The sequence below is a fragment of the Ambystoma mexicanum genome, chromosome 11 (genome assembly GCF_040938575.1).
Source record: "Ambystoma mexicanum isolate Mex_15411 chromosome 11, UKY_AmexF1_1, whole genome shotgun sequence".
Lineage (NCBI taxonomy): Eukaryota > Metazoa > Chordata > Amphibia > Caudata > Ambystomatidae > Ambystoma > Ambystoma mexicanum.
The window spans coordinates 405273840-405294161 of NC_090934.1; the positions used below are offsets into that span (position 1 = coordinate 405273840).

The 20322-nt window shown below is 46.6% G+C and overlaps 1 protein-coding gene across 6 annotated transcripts in view; it reads left to right on the plus strand.

Annotated features, from left to right (window-relative positions):
• The window catches only part of LRP4 (LDL receptor related protein 4), a 565328-nt gene that overhangs the window by 197035 nt on the left and 347971 nt on the right, over positions 1–20322 (plus strand). For all 6 annotated transcript variants that reach the window (XM_069623191.1, XM_069623193.1, XM_069623192.1 and 3 more), the window contains exon 15: positions 8974–9150. In XM_069623191.1, the coding sequence (XP_069479292.1) occupies positions 8974–9150 (177 nt within the window). The remainder of the gene's footprint in view (positions 1–8973; positions 9151–20322) is intronic.

Sequence of the window (20322 nt, forward strand, 5' to 3'; positions counted from 1 at the left end):
CACCCAAGAATATACGCACAGTAAGGGAACACACCTTAAAAGGGAAAGATACACATTTAGTTCAATTGACCTTTCCCCTTAGAAGAAAGTGTACTAGACAAAAGAGCATTGGCCTTTCAAAAAATGTAATCCACAACAGAAAAATAACCTGAGAGGGCATTTTCCAATAAATACGATGGCAAAATATAAAAGGTACTTACCTTTTAAACCCAGCAAAGTGTAGTGAAATAGTCCCATGAAAACAAAATCCCGATACGAGCATGTGCTTTGATATCTGTACTGGAAACATGACAACCTGGGTGAAATCCTGGTAGCCAAATTCCAAAACGCCCAAGGGGTTATGTCCGTCCATCTGAAAAATGTTACTGTCCACCCACATGTATCCTTTACTTGTGCCCTGAAAAGCAGCACATGCCCACAATTGGGGAAAGATAACTGTACCAGTCTCCAGAATTGCAACCTCTCTTGCCCCATCCTGGGCAAATATTCAGGACTCACGTGCCCTCTCAAAATTTCCCCTCCTCAACCCCATGTCTGGCTTTCAACCATACTCTGCTTTATGAAGATGACTTGAAAAGTACACATACCATAGTAAGGTAGTCACTCAAATATATAAATCCTGACAGAAATATGTTAAGCAAAACGTGTACAATTGTCGCATTATTCCCCCATCTTGATTGTGAGACTACAAATGCCAGAATGCAATTCAGCAAAAGGCAAACGATGGCCTTTCTATTTTCAAGACCTATAACAGCATGTAATGTGTGAAAAGTTTACCTGTTTGTGTTTCAGTATGTGACAAATGCAGGGGTTGTATATGATGTGATGAAAATATAAAATTCTACCAAAAATAAACGAAACTGTTTTGTGTGATATATTGTAATTGACCTGGAGGAGAGGGTAGATTTAGGCAGCCAACTGGTGCTTTGTGTGTGCTTTCATTAATTAAAATGCCTATTTGCATTTCTGAACACAGAAACGTTACAACCCTTGCCTTCAAAACAGTGGTTTCTTAAACGGGTTGCAGCAATTGATGGGCTGCTGGAAGTGGGTGTTGGTCTCTAGACAGCCACAGGAGGTTGGGAGGCGACACTGTGGCCTCACACAAGCTTAGTACAAGGAGGCCGCACAGCCACTCTTAAAACAATATTCTTGGTATAGTTGAGGCAGGCACTGGTGCCTGCGGGGTCCCCTCTGACAGGGGGGCTCTGGGCCACCCCACAGAATGCCCATGCCTCAGGCCGGCTCTGACTGCTGCTAACGTTCTGGTCGTTCATATACAACCCAGAAGGTCTGGTTCTAGGATTTGGAAATGCTTTTGGCAAAAGATTGATGGCCGGCTGTTTGGGAGAATTTTCGTATCTGTGCCAATTCCCTTTAACCTCAGAGACCACTAGCTCTTTTGCTGGCCTCGGGGCTTTTTAATTTTTACTCCTGAGTGAGTGGGACTTTATTCTCCACTCCCTCATTTGTATTTCTGACAAGGGTTATGTGTTTTTCACTGTTTAATGGAGTCTGATAAACTCTATAGGCATCTGCTTTTTGCATTGTGACACACAACACCTTTTGTGCAGTGCCACTGATAAGTCCCTTGGACTTCTCTTAATGTTTAAATACATTTTCTTGGGTGAACTACCGTTCCCAAGAATAGTAAGATGACTTTTGTCTTATCTTTTCTTTTGTGGGTCCAGCACACACCACCCTATGTGGAGCGCTGGGGGGGGGTTACATAGTAACTCCTTATCCCACTTCTCACCTAACATTCTGTTACACTAACTCACTTGAATGGCTGGTGGCAGTGGTTTCTATTTTACTACCTTTGTGCCATGTATCTGCAGGCTGATTTCTCAGCTGCAGTACAGAACTCAAGGGTGACCATTTTCCCCAAATGGCCCCCGTCTTCTTTTTTTTGCCATTTTGTGTCAGTTAGTTCCTTCTGAGCTTTTACTCTTTTTTTATTTTTTAAATTTGATTTTATTAGTTTCAATAGAGCAGAAAACATACAAAGAAAGTAGAACAAAAAGAAAAGAAGGTTCGCAATATAATGTACACCTCATTTAGCACTTATAGCTTAAACTTGAGTCAGAACATATTATACCATTTGCATTCCGTAGTTCGGCAATAGTTCAGTGTCTCTGGGTGTATCATATCGACTGTTATTCTTTACCCACTCCCACCCCCACCCCTTTTTGGATTAGCATACATCTCGTGGACATTCACATAAAATGAGAACTAGGGAAGCACAGTAAACAAGGTTCAATTGTCTGTTGACACTGTTATTGCTTAATTTGAGTTCCCCCCCTCCACTCAGATGTCGTTGGGTTTCACCTTGTATCAGGAGCTTGTGGACTCTCCCCATTGGGAATCAGAAGCTGGTGCAAGATATTTATTCTTGAAGTCGGACCATAAGGCTTCACATTTGGCCGCTTTATCGTGTAAGGAGGCAGTGATTGTTTCCATTGAGTAAATGTTGGAGGCCAGGTTGATCCATTCACTCTTTCGTGGGACTGTTGGGGATTTGCATTTTATCACCAATAGGGCTTGCACGGCTAACAATAGGTGGGGGGTTAAGCCTTTCACTCTGAGCCAGTCGTCTTCGTCTCTTTCTAGGCCAAAGAGTATTACTCTTTTGTTTGACTCGGGTTGGAGTCCTTTGTACATTTTGCCTTTGGCGGACATCAGCCCTGAAGCCCGTCCAGGCTCCAGCGTGTCTGGAAAGGCTGGAAGTGAGGGTGGGCCGCAGAACTTCCCTGTCCTTTGTCTCTAGGCATGCCTGAGTGAAACCAGTTCTGGTTGGCCGGCTGGCTGTCTGGGCGGACAGCCACCTTTCTGGTTGATGACAGCCTAGGCCTGTGAATGAATGGGAACATGCTTAAAAGGCAAGGTTTTTGGGGCTAGAGTCAGAGTCGGCCACTGAAGGACAACATCCGACGAAGAAGATGTAAAGAGACGCCAGTAGCACCCTCCTGGGCCACAAAGTGCCTAGTGAAGCCCTGCAGCTGTGCTGACCCCTGTTAGGGAGAATTCTCATTTCTGTGCTAACTCCCTTCAACCTTAGAGACCCCCAGCTCTGGACTTAGGACTTTTCCATTTTAACCCTGGAGTGAGTGAGACCTTTTTCTCACTCTGTGTTGTGTTTTTACCTGATTTGGATTTTGTGTTTTCATTGTTGTTGGAGTCTGACAAACTCCATAGGCATCTGCTTTTTGTATGGTGACAAAAAGCACTTTCAGTGCAGTTCCACAGAGAAATCCTTTTAGATTTCTCATAAGGTGTAACTACCTTTTCTTGTGTGAACTAAAATTCCCAAGAATAGTGAAGGTAAATTGACTTTACTTACCTTTTCTCTTTGTAGGTCCAGCACACCCCATTTTATGAAATGAACTGATATTGTATTTATTTTGCGCTCGTGCACAAGTGTTTCAGAGCGTGACCAGGCAAAAAAGAGGGGAACAAGGGAGAACAACATCAACAAAAATAAAAGCGATCTTACTAGGCCCAGTGACATTTAAGAAAGCGCAAGTGTGTGGGAAAGGGAAAGGGGGGGTTGCATGGAAGAGGGGCGGGAGAGTGGAAAGTGTGGAACAGAGGAAGGAACAGAATAGATAATAAATACATAAATAAATAAATAAATAAATAAAGGCAATAAAAATGGTAGTGCAGCCAGCAAGTGGTAGGGGAAAGTTTAGTCAGATAGGGTATATCTGATAAGTGCAGAAGAAAGTTGGAGGGGGACTGTATGGGTACAGATACAGAACCCCAGTGCAGCGGGTGGCCTGGAGGCAGTGCAGGAGGGTGAGCAGGTACCTGGGCCTGAATGACAAGAGGGTGGCCTGGTGCACGATGCCAAGAGAAGAAAAAGATCAACAGGGGAGAAAAGGGGCAAAGGCAGAGGCAAAGAGGAAGGTCTTGAGGTGCTTCCGGAACTGGAGATGGTTTTCCTCAAGTTTCAAGGTGGCCGGGAGGCTGTTCCAAAGGGAGACCCCAGCCGAGGACAGAGATCTACCCCAAACTCGTTTCTTAGCAAAGCGACTAACCCTGAGGGAGTTAGAAGTAGAGGAGTGAAGGGCTCAAGAGGGAAGGTATTTATGCAGGGGTAGTTGAAGGTATTTTGCACCCAGGCCCCAGAAAGCCTTGTGGACAATGCAGAGGGTTTTCAATTTAATCCTTGCATCCACTAGGAGCCAATGAAGGGATTTCAGGGCTGGAGAGATACGATCCCAGGGCTTGATGGCAAGGACAAGCCTTGCAGTCCTGTTCTGGATTAGTTGTAGAGGCCGGAGAGTAGAAGCGGGCAGATTTAGAAAGAGGCTGTTTCATTAATCAAGCCTGGAGAGAACCAGAGCTTTGGAGACAATGAGCTTTTGAGGGAAGGAGAGGAAAGGAAGAATACCTCTGAGGAGGTGCAGTTGGTAGTTTGACTTCTTAGAGACATCGGAGATGTGAGGAGAAAAGGAGAGTGTGGAGTCGAAGATGACCCAGAGGTTCTTAGCCTCACAGGTGCGAGCAGGAAGAGGGCCAAAGGAGGCCGGCCAGAGAGTGACAGGAAAGGAGGGTGCAGGTGTGCCAATGTGGAGAATCTCTGTCTTACTAGCATTAAGGCAGAGATTGTTGGGGGCATACCACTCCTGGATAGCAGACAGACACTCAGAGATGAGAGAAGGAGAAGAGGTGGCAGAGGGGAGCCTGAAAATGAGCTGAGTGTCAATCGTATAGGACTGAAAGTTAAGGTGGCAGGTATTAGTTGAACAGCTAGGGAGAGAGGTTAGGCCCTTGGGGAACACCACAGGTAGAGAGTGAGATAGAGTAAAGGAAGGACCTAGGAGGGTCGATCAGAGAGGAACGAGGTCAGCCAGACCAGGGCCTGATCGGTGATACCGAGGTCGTCACGGAGACGATTGAGCAGGATGGCATGGTTGACCGTGTCAAAGGCAGAAGAGAGATTAAGATGAGGACAGAGGGGAGATTAGAATTGGGGTTAGAGAGCAGGTCTTCACGGATGTTGAGGAGAGCAGTTTCTGTGCTTCTGGCTGCTCTGAAGCCAGATTGATGGTCATGGAGACAGCCAACAGATTCAGTATGAAGATCAAGCTGGGAGATGGCCAGCTTTTCCAGGAGCTTACTCAGGAAAGGAGTGATGGAGATCAGGCGATAGTTAGCCGGGCAGGAGGGGTCTCGGCTGAGGGTTTCTTGAGAAGAGGGTGCACAAGAGAGTACTCGGGGGGGGGGGGGGGGGGGGGAGGCTCCACTGGCAAAGGAGTGGTTGCAGAAGTCAGCCAGGGCAGGAGCGAGGGTGTCAATGTGGTCCTTTATGGTTTTGGAACAACATGGAAGAACCTGTTTTGACGAGACTTTCATCGATCAGACTTGTCTAGAAACCTTGTCAGGGGAGAACAGAGAAAAGCAAGAAGAGAGAGGAGAGGTGGCCACAGGGGGGTCGGAGGTAGAGGAGAGAGTAGAGGGAGGAGGAGAGGACGAGAGGGTGGACAGGATGTCCTGGGTTTTAGAGATGAAATGAGATGCCATGGCTGTGCAGAGGGCCTTGGAGGGGACAGGAGAGGTAGAGACGTTGGCGGGCTTCAGCCCTGAAGCCCGCCTCTGGCTCCAGTGTGTCTGGAAGGACAGGATGTGAAGGAGGGTCCCGGAACTCCCCTGTCCTTTGTCTCTGTTCTTTGTTAACAGCGGTGCCGGTGCTTCTGTGTCCCCACTCCCATAGAGTCTTATTGGACTCTATGGGAATGGGGATTCACGAAATTGCCTGTGCCTGACTTCTCGGCCCCTAAGAGTTGGAATAGGCCGGTAGCACCGGGAAGTCAGGCGCCGGCTATTTTTTTACAGGTCCGGCGGCAATCCACCGGTAGCGCCGGCAGGGTTACTCCCAGACCCGTAATGAGCCCCAATGTCTTTCCCAAGGTGGCACAATTAAGGGATGGATCTGGGATTTTGAAGCCAGTCTGCAATTTAGGCCCTGGACAGACCACATATCTTTTCAGCTTTTGTTGCAAAAAATATATACCGACCTAACAAACATATAAATCCTTGTAGAAATACGTTGAGCCAAATAGAATGATTGCAGCTTTTTATTTTCCATTCTAAATGGAAGTCTACAAGTAACGGAATGCAAAGAAGTAGATTAGACAGTTTAAAAAGGGGTGTTAGAAAAGATTTCTCTTGAAGCAATTTTTCCTACATAGTCCGTGGATCCCCAAACATTTTACATTTGTTTTTGTATCATAATCAGACTTTGTATGCACTCCACTGGGATTTTCGCTCATTGTTATGGGGAAACTGACATGCCCTTCAGGCTGTCGTACTGAGAAACATTGTTTGTCTTAGTCTTTCAACTTTGTTGCCCTTGGTAACATTTTATCATTGCGCAAAGAACCTTACAGTACCGCACAATGGGGCCAGTGTGTTTCATGGCCCTATACACCCCCTAAGGATTTTTTGGTGATTGTACAATGTGCCTCAGACCAGACTGATGGCAGCGGTAGCTTTTTATTGTATTGGTATAACATTTTATAGAGCCTTACCACATTTATCGCATCTGGCTCCTGACTGTGCCTGGTGTCCAACATGGCTGTACTGCAAGATTTGTTTGTCTGTTCCATGGGCCATTTTTCCCTTTGCCATCTACCTGCCCTTCCAGGACCGGGGTTTCCTTTTTTAGCATGCAGTTGCCAGCGTAAACGGCGTCTTTCATGGGCCCATGCAGGTAACGTGTGTAGGCCCAGGATGTGGACTGGAACTGTCTGGTCCCAATCCACACTACTGGTGCCAGGGTGTCTGGTGTGCATGAGAGCACGAGGACCAAAGTGCTCCTTGATTGGACCACTGCTGGTGTGCATGCCTGGAGCAGATGTCATTGGTGGTCTGGGTGCGAGCAAGCACCTGACTGTGGATAAGTGGAGGTGTCCTGCATTCATTTCAACAGATCAGCACGGATCCAAACAGATCTGAAGAACGAACCAAGTATCCTGAGGAGCTTAGCTGAGCAAAGGATGATCCTTAGAAGCACTTGAAGAGGTCTCATACCGAATCCCGTTGCCGTCCCGGTGGAGCCCTCCTGTGCGCCTGATGTCAAATCACGCTTGATGTCTCCTGGTAACCCTGCAAGTGAGCTTGTTCGGAAGTGTCTCTGGGCTGTCCAGCTCAAAACTAGGTTGCTGTGCGGTAGTGTCACTGTTTTGAGTTTCGACACGAAACTTTGGAGGATTCCAGATTATTCAACAAAGCACCCTTTTGCCGAATTACATCGTCCCAGCGCCTTGGGCCGTGAGATAAAATGCTTCATCATACCGCAAGAGTTGAGTCTGCTTGCGTCACTCCTTCCAGTGCCCTGGGACCTGCTGCGTCAGTGTTTTCTTCATTCTTCATCAAGCGTAACCATACCAGACCTATATGCGCACCCACAGCGTGTGTGCACCTGGAAGCCGAACGGAGGGTGAGAAATGATGATCACCTGTAGGGTTACATGTCTTTACTTCGAAAAATATACATTGAGGGCATGTTTTACCAATTTTTTTGTTTGTTTTTTTACCGAAAAACTGTTTCACTGGATTTACATACATAAAGTGAAAAGAGCTTATACACCGAAACACTTTTACCAAAAAGAGCTTCGGTATATAAACAGTTTCCACTTTTTTAATGTAAAATCAGTAAATGCACTTTATGTAACAAACAAAATCGGTGCAGCATGCACTCTATCTGATGACTTGCATACCGTGCGCTATCCAGTGCTGAAATTACTCGCTTACACTACACAAGTCAATGTCAGCGAGTAATTTCAGCACTGGACAGTGCCCAATGACTTGCATACAGTCATCAGTCAGGCGCAGCACTGGACAGTGCCCGATGACTTTTATTTTTTTATTGGGAGTGCCCCCCAAAACCCCTGTTTTATGCCCGTAAAACCCCCCCCCAAACATTCGAGAGCTTTTTCATCTAAAAATATTTATTGAAAGACTTTCGTCAAAAAATTCAGTGAATGATTTTTTCGATGAAAATGTCTTTCAGTAAATATTTTTAGATGAAAAAGCTCTTGATGTAAATTAATTCGGTGAATAGTCTGTATACCGGAGGATCTTCCAATTCTGCACCAAATACGAGCTAGGGGTGGTGAGTAGTGAAGTCGCTTACCAATGGCCCTTTGTTCATCCCAACGCATTGATACATTGAAGGTTATTTTTCACCGTCCTGTTGGGTTGAGTACTGTACGCTGCTAAGGGCCTCCGAAAGTCAGGAAGAGCTTTGTACATCGTAGTATATCCTCTCCTGACTCTTGGAAACCGTTTCACCCCTTCAGAATTCTTCCCCTAACTTGTTCCTGCTCTGCAAGAAGTACTTGTGAACTTTACGCACGACTGTGCTCTTTAACGCACTCATTGAACATTGAGCACAAGGCTCCATTTATCTTAGGGCTGGACTGATAAAGTTAGGATATTGGTGCTATACAAGTTATTCACCCTTTTCCTTTGTAGGTATTGGAGTAATACACTCTCTCTCACTGACTTCAGTGAATGTATATGTATTTTACATAGTGTGTTGCTTGTGTGGTGTTTTACTAGTGCTTTTAATTATTCATTGTGCTGTTATTGGGCCTATAATAGTGTATTTGTGTATACTAATGACTAATTGTAATGCTTGGTGTTTCACTGTGTGTGCTCATTGGAGACCCCTGATCACCCTCACGCCTCCTGAGATTTAGCCTTGACTGCTCTCCAAGCTTCCGTGAATTCGTCTGGCTATCTTCCCAGACATGTTCCCTGTTTCACTAACAAGGGTGGCCTCCTAAACATCTGTCCACCAGGCCAGTGTTTAGAAACCCATTCTAACAAGGGGGAAGGAGCTATTTAGCTTGTGGAACATCAGCTATGAAGGAACATGGGCCTTTTGCCGAGGACATGGATAATTGGATGTGATGATGGTGTTGGTGAATGCACTTTTAATTTGGCTCTCTTTTGTACCCTGCAGGCCTCCCCCACCCATTTGCCATCACAGTGTTTGAGGACAGCCTTTACTGGACGGACTGGCACACCAAGAGCATTAACAGTGCCAACAAGTTCACGGGCAAGAACCAGGAAGTAATTCGGAACAAGTTACATTTCCCCATGGACATCCACACACTGCACCCACAGCGACAGCCCGCAGGTAAGCACAGGCAGCATCCTCTAGATAGTCACACAATATATTTCTACCAAAGGCCCCATAGCACAGCACAGTTCTGTTGTAACGATAAGCTGCACGGTGCACCCCAGAAGCAGTACAGAGAGCCACATTGTATTTGCCCCCACACCTTGTGCTCCAGAATGCTGATCAGTGCACCCCCAATGTCTGTGGGAGCCTCAGAGTGCACCGCTGCCAATGGCGCTCAAAGAACTGCTCAGGGCATCTACCCTCAGGCATCGGCTTCCAGAGATCTTCCCAGGCCATCCCTGCAAAGGGACAGGAGTGAACTCCCACTATACCTGATAATAGCTCAAAGGCCCATGGTACACCCCTAACATCCCCAGACAACTGCATAGAGCACCCCTCACCAGCAGCACCTAGAGAGGCAGTGTACCTGTAGGACAGTCCAGATGTAAACACAGCGGGTCTCATTACAAGTTCAGCTGGTAAGGTAAAGTGGCGGTAGCTCCGGTAACAGAATTACTGACATTTTTACCTCACCACCACATTCCAAGATTAGAGGTAAAGTCGATGATTCACCTGCAACAGATTTACTGTGAGGTATTACCACTCGCAGTACATTCCTACAGACCCAAAAAGGGGGGTTTACACCGCCCTACTACCAATCTTAATCATGTGGCAAGCCCACAGGACAGAGCAGCGGGAACGGTAAACAAGTGTGGCAGTAAATCAAGGGATTTACCGCCAAACTCGTAATGAGGCCAAGTGTGGCCATCAGACGGGTACAGAGTGCACCTCATTCAAAGGATTTGATGGAGACATACAGTGAGTCCACAGGCAAGCACAAAACTATACTGAGTATTTTTAGATTTTATTTTTTAGTTCGTCTTTCTTCTAATGGTTACTTGGTTTTGCAGCTGCCCGTTTGATCCTGCAACTCTTCATTTTTTGTTGCTTGGCTTGATTTAACATAATTAACCTCTATCGAGAGTGCCGCATAGTGCATCCATCACAACAGCCTGCAGATAAGTACGTGTTTGGTCAAATCTCTTAAAACACAGCCCATGTGGCAGCCCCAATGATTGAGCGGCCGCCAATAATGTGCAATGACGAGTGATTGTAATTGGAAGCTGAGTTCACCCATCCCCCCCCCTACTAGCTTTATTGCCAAGAAGAAGGTGGATCTACGGTGAAAGATCGAGGCCGAATAACCTGCATCCCCTAAAACTGGAGCAGCAAAAATCGGAACCGAAAAAGATGTTCCGTTCTGAATAGGCCGGTGCTCACATCTCACGTTAAAAGTACCTGCTACCCCTTACCCTCGATACCCCACTTATCTATTCCTTTGCTTCCTCTCTGCCGTACGTCCGTGCTCCAGTCTCCCTGCGGCAGAAGTTCCCCAACCCTAAACTGGGTCGGGGCTTGCCCACAGGCTCCCTTTCTCTTTTTATTTATTTTTTATTTTTAAATTGCCCCACACTCCTGCACCAGAAGTGGGGGACACCTCTACAGCCCCCGAATCCCGTTATACCGAACATGGGGAGCGGGGGACACCCCCACAGCCCCCATTCGGTATGCTGGGATTCAGCTTTATCTTACATGCCGAATGCGCGCAAATTGTGCATTTGGCATTTAAGAAGACTACATGCACAAGAGGATCACGAGGAAGCTCTGCTTACAGCATCTGTCCAAGATCAAAGTCATGATCGCAAAGTTCTACTGGTATCTGTGGATTCCTACCATTTCAAAACTAGAATGAACCACACAATAAGCATTCCCTCCTCCAGAGTCCAGACCCAGCAGGAGCAGCTAAGTTGCACGGCTTGAAGGACCCCCTGTGCTGCCAGAAGACACCTTGCTCCTTGCCCTATACAGACTGTCAGGAAGAGCCGGGAGCACCGAACGACCAACGGCTGGTAAACGATAGAGCCAAAGGCCGATCCAACACAAAGAACCTTCACCAGAAACCCACTGGGACTCGAAGGAACCCCAGACATACCTGCTCTGTGTTACTGGGTCGAAGTCCTCAACTCTTGGAAACCTGGTCCTCAGATACGGGACAGCTGCACCGTACCCCAACACCAGGTATCTTCGTCTCCTGCTCAATGATATTTACAGTGCCTCCAAACTCAACTACATGGACGTTTCGTTTTCCTGACTGTGATCGTGAAGGTCAAACTGCAGAATATCTTTGCCACTGGTGAACTTTGACTCGGGAAGCGATTCCCAGTTTTGACAACTCACACGTGATTTCCCATATCCGAGAGGGTAGACCTATTGGCATTAGCGCACTAAACTTGACAAGTTTTGGAGACTTGTACTCACTTTGCAATAAGCATGGTTTTGGGGCAGGTTCTAACCTCAAACGGGGCGGGCAGATACAGGTGGAAGCAGGACCATGCACAGCGTCACTGGTTTGAATCCGGGCCCTGCACTTAGAGCCTGGTCTCTGGCAGGAAACGTAACATAAAAAATCTTAATCTTTAAAAAAAAAAAAATGATCAGCCTTGGAGCCCGCAGGACTCAGCAGCAAGGCCGCATCTGAATGCAACTAACCATTTAAAAAAGTTACTCGCAAGTAATTTTTCATTTTCTTTTTTTATTTCTTGCTCAGCAATGATACATATATTTCTGAGTAATTGTGCACATAGTCCATTCTTGAATGTTTTAAAGTATTTACTGTTCTGTCACTGGAGGCTGCCGCAGAACAAGCCCACAACAGATGGGGTTTGGGGCTAGAACGTTGACCTAAAGGAGGGGGTGTAACTAAAAACGGAATATTTAGATAAAAAACCTGTGAGGCAGAAGGGGTAAAGAAAATTTAGTGTGAGGACTAAGAACTTAATGTCTCAGATCCATCCATCATCTAGATTCAACAACTTCTCTGCTACAAATCACTCACTGTGACAGACTTCAAAGTGTTCCAGCACACTTCTTTAATAAGGTTTTCATCTTGATCTTGGCTTGGCTTTGTCATTGCATTGGTCCTGGCCTTGATCTGGGCCTTGGTGTTATGCTGCCTTTGTCCTGACTATAGTACAAGGTGACTGCCTAATGCTGCTTCTGGGGCAAGCCTTGTATCGGACCTCTCCGATACAAGGCTAGCGGTTTCTGACTGTTAAACCAGAATCGCTATTTTGGTGATTCTGTGGCCACACTTTGGGGTCCGTCAACATTTATCTTTTTACCCCGGTCTTCTTTGGTTCATTGACTTCTGCTTTTTGGTGGCCAAAGGTACTTCGTCTGAAGTCCCCCTGCGAATAAGTCCCTTTATACCTTACTTAGGTTATATGGTATTGGGTCACCCCTAACGTGCCTAGTAGCAGGTGTACCTCCAAAGCTCCCCATTTTTTGCCCTTGTGTTATTTCATCACTCTACATAGGGAGAAGGTTGGTGGCAGCTATCCCTTAGTTTTGGTCTGACCGGGGGTGCAAACCTTTTTCCTGCATTCGTAGCCCATTGTACCTTTTTGGTAGCCGTTGGGGTACCAATGGGGTTTTTGAATCCTCCTCTTGGCCAGTTTGTGTTTCAGGGTTTCCTTTGTCTATGTGGCCATGAGTTAGTCCTTCAAATGGCTGTTTTGACCACGTGGGCTCTTTGTGAGCCCACAAAGGCAGGCTCCATATTGATCTTTACTGGTTTAGGCCAGTATAGGCCCATGGAGTATCCATCTCACATCCTGTAGAGGTGACTTAGACTAAGTGGCAGTCGATCTGACCAACCAGTATTGTTAGCCATCTGAGCCTTTGCCCCCAGCCCTGTTTAGTGAATGGCTGGCTGGCCTTTGACCAGCCCCTTGCTTCTCTCTTGCTTTCTTGTTCCTGTACCTAAAGAGGTGGCAGGTCTACTTACCTGCTGAAGGAGTTTTCCTTCTGACGCCAGATGTTTTTGCTATTTTTAAGCCCTCACGTGGCAAAATGTGCGAAGACAGTTGCTTCGGCCCATGCTGGTGTGGGGCCTTTGCCACTGGAGGTCTAGTCTGGGATCTTGAAGCCTCCTGGTTCGAGCCCTCCACTCATGAACCACTTACCGGTGCATCCTGCTGTTTACTGCCAGGATCTTCTGCTTGGCTCTAGGTCGCTGCTGGTCCCCATACGGGTCTTGATACTCTATCACTCCACCAGATCATCCGTTTTGGACATCCAAGGGTGTCTCCAGCCGTCATCCCGGTCCTGCTCCCTTTTGTTTGTCAAGCTGCTGGCAGCCCTTGTTGCAGGTTCCTACACCTTCCTGTGTTCTTCTTTGCCGAAATCTGCAATGCAGACTTGAGGGTCCAGGTCCTGGGAGAAGCTTTTGTTCCTTTTCTGGGTTGCTTGGAACGTCTTTGTCCCAGGGTGAAAGTCCTTAGCTACCGAAGCCTGAGATCTGCACCTGTGGAAAATAACCGTTTACTCACTCGGCTGTTTCATGCTGCTGCACCCGTCTTTGCTGAAACTTGCAACTTCAGTACCCGCCTTTTTTGTCCTTGGATGTCAGTTATTTAAGATACTCAACCCCCCAGTGTCCCTATGGTACGGGGCTGAGATTCTTTGGAGGCAAGTTGTTAGCGAGAATTCTCATTTCTGGGCGAATTACCTTCAACCTTAGAGACCCCCCTCTCTCTTGCTGGACTTAGAACTTTTTAATTTCTAACCTGGAGTGGGTGAGACCTTTTTTTCACTCTCATGTGTTTTGGACTGATTTGGATTATGTGTTTTCACTGTTTTTGGAGTCCGACAAACTCCATAGGCATCTACTTTTTGTATGGCGACACACAGCACCTTCAGTGCAGTGTCACTGAGAAATCCTTTCGATATCTCAAAAGGCTTAAATACGTTTTCTTGTGTGAACTACCGTTCCCAAGAATAGTAAAGTGAAATTGACTTTACTTACCTTATCTCTTTGTAGGTCCAGCACACACCATTTTATGTAGAGTGCTGGGGGGTTCCCTAGTAGACCCTTTTCCTACATTCTCAGGTAACATTATGTTATCCTCACTACTTTAAATGACTGTTGGCAGTGGTTTAATTGTTCCTACCATTGTGCTTTTCTACCACAGGCTTAACCCACAGCTGCAGTACAGCACCATGGGTGACCATTGTGCAGTGGTCGAAGTGTACGAAAAGAAGTAGTGGAACTATGTTCCCTGCGGGCCTGCTCCCCACAAACCCTGCCCACACCCAATACACCCCCCAAACACTTGCACCTGCTGTTTACGGGAAAACGTTCAGTGCACTGGACTGAAAGTGAAGGCTTCAACTTCTTCCTACACTTTTATTTTAAAACAAAATCATTCCGGAACGGTTTCTTTTTAAAATAAAAGTATAGGAGCTGTAAAAGGGTATTCAAAAAAGTAGAAGAGCACCGCTCCCGACCGCTCCCGCTCACTTCGACCACTGCCATTGTGTCAAAATGGCCCGGTCTTCTTTTTTAGCCATTTTCTGTTTGTGGGGTCTTTCTTGGGTTTTACTCTGTGCGTCGAAACAGATTTGAGCCTTTTGCTTGTCTTGCTTTTGGTGGGCTTCAGCCCTGAAGCCCGCCTCTGGCTCCAGTGTGTCTGGAAGTATAGGATGTGAGGGAGGGACCCAAAACTCCCCTGTCCTTTGTCTCTAGGAATGCCTGAATGCAACCAGTCCTGATTGGCTGGCTGTCCTTTCAGGACAGCCACCCTGCTGTGTGATTGACAGCCTAGGCTGTGCATGAATGGAAGAAACCTGCTTTAAAGACGAGGGTTTTTGTACTACAGCAGTCGACCACTGGGAGAAACACCCGATGAAGAAACCGTGAAAGAAGCTTGCTGCATCCTCCTGGACCTTTGAATTGCCAGGTGAAGCCCTGCCGCTGTGCTGAAACTCCTTTTTCAATTTGATAGAGAAGCTCCGGAAGGGATGACTTCTTTCCTTGGGTTAGTGGGACCAACTAACCCCGAGACGAACTCCACTGGACTTTCCTGACTGGCAGTACTACTTTGCTGCTGCAAGAACAGAGTGCCAGGGGTCGAGAAATCCATAGTTGAGTGCAAAGTCTGAAATTCAGCCAGAAGCTCCAGGAATTTAAGGGCCCTCCAGAAGCAGGACGACTACAGCTCGAGTTCCCTCACCAGAGTGCAGGCCCCAAGGAGTGAAGGAAGCCCAACCGGTATCCGAGATCCGCGACAGTGCTGTTTGCTAAGCGCTGAAACCGCAAAGTGCTGCTGAACCGAAAAGAGCCCATAGCTGTCGAAGACCTCCCAAGTACTACGACAGGAGCCCTCCAGATGGCCTCCCCTTGTCCCCACGACTGAGGCTCAGGAACAAGGGTCTGCGCCGCTGTAGCAAAACAGAATCCAGCTGGACTACTCTTCTTCAAACCAGAGGTACTGTTTAGACTTGGGGTACTTACTGCATTGTCTTTTAGCTGTGCTCTTCTCAGTTGGGAATTGCATTAGCATACTTTTCAGAGATGAGTCCAACTCGTTTCACAGGCTTAACAGCTTGTGACCCTACAAGTGATTTTCTACAAACTATTAACTTAATGCAAGACTGTTTCTGATCTAAGAAGTGCCTCAGCTCCATAGACTGTGTTCCAATTGACTTTGGCTGTCCTGGCTCCCTGCAGACTCTTCTAGCCCATTGACTTTGATATTGTTTGTCCCTCATATGTGGTAACTTGTTTTAGACTTTTACTGCTGGGAAAGGCTTGTCTAGATTTCATTGGAAGATTGTAGTCCTCACATTTACTGAGAACCTGTTTAACCTTTTCCTTCCTTAAACCTTTCCCTCCTGCAACCTCCGAATCTGCAAAGTAACTAGTGTGATATATAAATGCCATTACTGTCCTTGTCAATGAAGTCACCTCAGGGTGTAGGAATTGTGTAAGATGCATATCCAAAGAGTATCCACTAACTTATTCTGAAGAGTAATTTTAAAGTATATTTACCTTGTTACATGAATTGCATTTTTAAAGGATGCTTATTTAAAAATGGATGTTAATTAAATAAATAACTATTTATAACTGAAACCTTCAGTGTAAGTGTTACTTGGCTACTTGTATTTTCCAAATTTAATTTGTACTGCTCTACAGCTCACATTTACGTCTCTTGAGATAGGCCTGGCTGCTCAGTCACACTACCAACTTTTGTAGTACAAACATATACCAGAAGGTGTTGTGTAGTCTCACACAGTGTGACTACATCATTCTTACCTAACACAAACATCTGCTGTATTTCCCATAGAATTCTATTGGGGGGCGGCGGGGGCACACCTGTTATGCTGCTTCTTCTTTTGGTGCTCTCGGCCCATCTTCCAACCTCTGCAACACTACCTTGTGGTCTCTTCTGGCCGTCCCTGGGGTTGCTCATCACAGAACCTCTCCCATTCATTTCAATGGAACTGTGAACTTACTCTGTAAGGCTCCCGAAATTCCCTCAGTGGTAATTAACTGCCCCCAGAAATTTATCCGGGTCCAATGAGCCCTGGACCAAGATGAATATTGTTGGCACTTAATTTTGATTTTGAATTGATTTTTAAATTCATGCCCTGTGTTTGTGTTATGATTGCTATACTTTCAACACTGACAAATACTGGTAACAATGTGTATATTTTTCATCGAAATGTATCGGGAAGGTAATTGTGTCTAAAATGTTTTATTTATTCTTAAACGCTGTTGGCTTTGATTTATACTTGTTTCATATTCTGACCACTACAATGCATTAATATATGTACTTATATTATTGGTATTATAATATCCTGGGAGGTCCTAATGATTGTGGATTATTTTGTATAGGCCATAGGGATTTTTAAAATGTTTTTACTGCCGATAAAATTGTGCCTTTGCCTTTTTATCCCATACCGTACCCTTTGTGTTAAGTGGCGACCACCAGGTCTTGGGCCTTCCATATATACTAGGTTTGGGTTGTGTCTATTGGACACTATACATTATTTTGTAGGCCCATGGGATACTAACCCGCTTCTAAAGTTTTATGGTTCCCTGGTTCTCCCCAACCCTGTTTTTGAATGTTGGATGCTCACTTCTAGTACATATTGGGAATAGGCGAGTCCATGCCTAAGCATTTCTGTTTTTATTATGATGGGTATCATGCTGTTTTCTCCAGCATGGGGTCTGGCATGGATTCACATGCTCATGAATATTCCCCGTCGTCGGGCTGGGAATCCTCGGTAAAGAAAAAATCAGTATCAGTTTCGTTTCTGATCTGTCTTTCTTAGTAGTAACCAATCACTGATCTCTGGGTCATACTTCCCCCAGCCAATGACTGCCCTCTCCCTAAGCCCCGCCTCTAGCAGCCATCCTCAGATTTTTAGCGCACGCTCAAGTGTTGGGAGTCCTCGTGTTTAGCTCTCGAGTTTTATGCTGCGTTTTCACGCTTTTTCAGGAGATTTTCTCATTTTTTTGGTTTAATCGAGCCTCAAGCTCCACCGTTTCTACTTCTGACAACGGGTATCCGTTTCGGAATTCTTCTACGCCCCTCAAGGGTGAAGTTTTCGTCGAGTTTACACTTCTTGGAGGATTCCGGAATATCTGCGGCCTACCTCAATGGACATGGCCCAGAACAAGGGAAGCTCGACACCTGGATCCAAGATGTTCAGGTGCTGCCCTGGATGCGGATTGCAGAACGTTTTCAAGGAGGACGAGCACTCGCATTGTCTCTACTGTCTTCATGAGGACAAGACGCACATGGAGAAGGACTGTGCGTTCTGCAAGAACCTTTCGTAACGGACCAAACAAGATCGTTGTTCCCGCCTCGCCGCCTGGCTGGAGAAGGGCACATCAGGTGAGAAGGCGAAGAAAAAGTCTGAGCAGGCTTCTAAGTCCTGTGAGGGCGCCCTGGCGACGGGGGCCCAACAGAAGGCCAAGCACCGCAAGTCCGCGGGCACCGGGAGCGCCGAATGGTCGGGATCTTCGGGTGCCAGGCAGGGCGCTACTTCCCCGGCACGTTCGACCACGAGCCAGCGCTCTGGTTCGGGGAAGAGGAAGTCCGAGAACCAGGTGGCTCTCTGGCTGCATCAAGCACTGTCACCAGTTGGCAAACTGACCGCTGCCTGGCCGTCCGAGAGCCCATTCGACTAGAGTGATCGCTGCTACCACGGCGTTCCTGTCTGGTGTGCCCCTGCTGGACATCTGCAGGGCTTCTACGTGGAGGTCGATGCACACCTTCACAAGATTCTGCTGCGTCGATCGGGACTCCAGGGAGGAGTCCAGGGTCGGCCAAGCAGTGCTGCCCAACCTGTTCGCTTAAGGTGAGCCTGGTGAGGAGGTAAGAGATGCTTAATGTTGAGTTGTTGTATTGCTTAATGTTGAGCCTGTTGCCACCTCCCATGGTTGTGCATGTGTATACTGCTATGTATTCTTTTATTCATGAGCATGTGAATCCATGCCAGACCCCATGCTGGGGAAGGAACAAGTTACTTACCTGTAACTGTTGTTCTCCAGCATGGGTCTGGCATGGATTCACATGCGATCCCTCCCACCTACCCCTGTGCGGCTCTTCACTTGGTCATACTGCCATTTGGCATGCTACCAAATCTGAGAATGGCTGCCAGAGGCGGGGCTTAGGTAGAGGGCAGTCATTGGCTGGGGGCAGTATGACCCAGAGATCAGTGATTGGTTACTACTAAGAAAGACAGATCAGAAACGAAACTGATACTGATTTTTTCTTTACCGAGGATTCCCAGCCTGACGACGGGGAATATTCATGAGCATGTGAATCCATGCCAGACCCATGCTGGAGAACAACAGTTACAGGTAAGTAACTTGTTCCTTTTTACCCAAGCACTTATTTGAGCTAATAGTTGTATGTGTGTGACCGAATTAAAGTATATAGCTTTCAGCAGATTAGTGTAGTGTATTTTTTAGAGATGTGTGTGTGGACTAATTGTACCTTTGTGTCATCCTACTACCCCTCCCTGACAGCCAAGCCTAGTCACTCTGCCCATGTTACCTATCTCAAGAGAGGTTTGGCTTTCCTTTCTTGTCAGGTGTGCTAGCCTTCCCCCTATTGTTAATTGTTGTAGCATCCTCATCAGAGGGCAGTACAAAAAACGGACACTAGTAGGTATTCTCTAAATTTTGCAAGATTTGTTCATACGGGCTGGTGACCTTGCTTCTCTCACCTTGGTTTGGGCTCAAGCTACCAGCTGGCTTTACTCCAAATGCTTCATCAAGGGTTGGCCACTGCTGCTACTTGAGCCCAGGTACTCTGCTTACACCCTATCCTAGCTTGATTCTTCAACATGGGTTCTCTCGAGCTCTGACCTAACCGGCCCACTCTCCTTCTTTTCCATTTCTGTTCTCTTTTCAGCCTTTTTGGCGTACCCAGCACAGCTTCTGTTATCTTGATCCTCCCCTCTACTTTACTGTTATTATTTGGCATTCTTGGCTTGGCCAAAACAGGTGCAACTCTTCAAAGTCTCCCTATTTTTCTTTACTCCATTATCTTAAGACTTACAAAGTCTGTGTCTCACTTTATGCTGGTGTGGATGGAGTGATTGTGTTAGTGAGTGATCTGATTTGTGGGTCAATGTCCCCATTGGCTTTGTTCCCCATAGGCACTTGCCCAATAATTCCTTCTCCCCCATTTGTATGTTCTGGGTGCAAGTGTGGATAATAGTCAAATGATGGCAATGGGCTTATGCCCTACAGCCCAGCATGATAAGACCTTTCTGCCATTTCGGTGTCAAGCATCCCTGTCTTGACAGAATGCTGCTCACCCTCCTTTGCTTTCCTGACAGAGTACATTTTCCCTCTTTCTTTTAAGCATCGTTGAGCCAAGCGCAACTGCTCCATGTGTGTGTGTTTTCTAAGATACGGAGCCCTGTATTCAGCTCCAGTCTGTACAGCATGTTGCAGATCTGGCATGTTCCGCTAGCTGGGTCTTGATCCCACCTAGGTGCCGAGAGCAGGGCTGCAGGAAGTTAGAAATTATCCACAGGCTGTCCTGGTTCATCAACATTTTCTTTTGTCTTTTTTATTCTTCTGTAACACGGTTTGTGAAATCTGCTTAGATCACATGCTGTGCATAGGCCGACATCTAGTGGAAGCTGCAGAGTATTACAGTTTGCTTTTCGAAAACCCGAAAAGGGATGTCGAATAGGGTGTGCCAGTAATACTATCCCTAGTGTGACATCCCCTGTACCAATGATCCCTCACGCGTGTAGGACCGACCCTCAGATTGTTTTTTTTCCGCCATACTAGTCGGACGCATGTTGCAGAGTTCC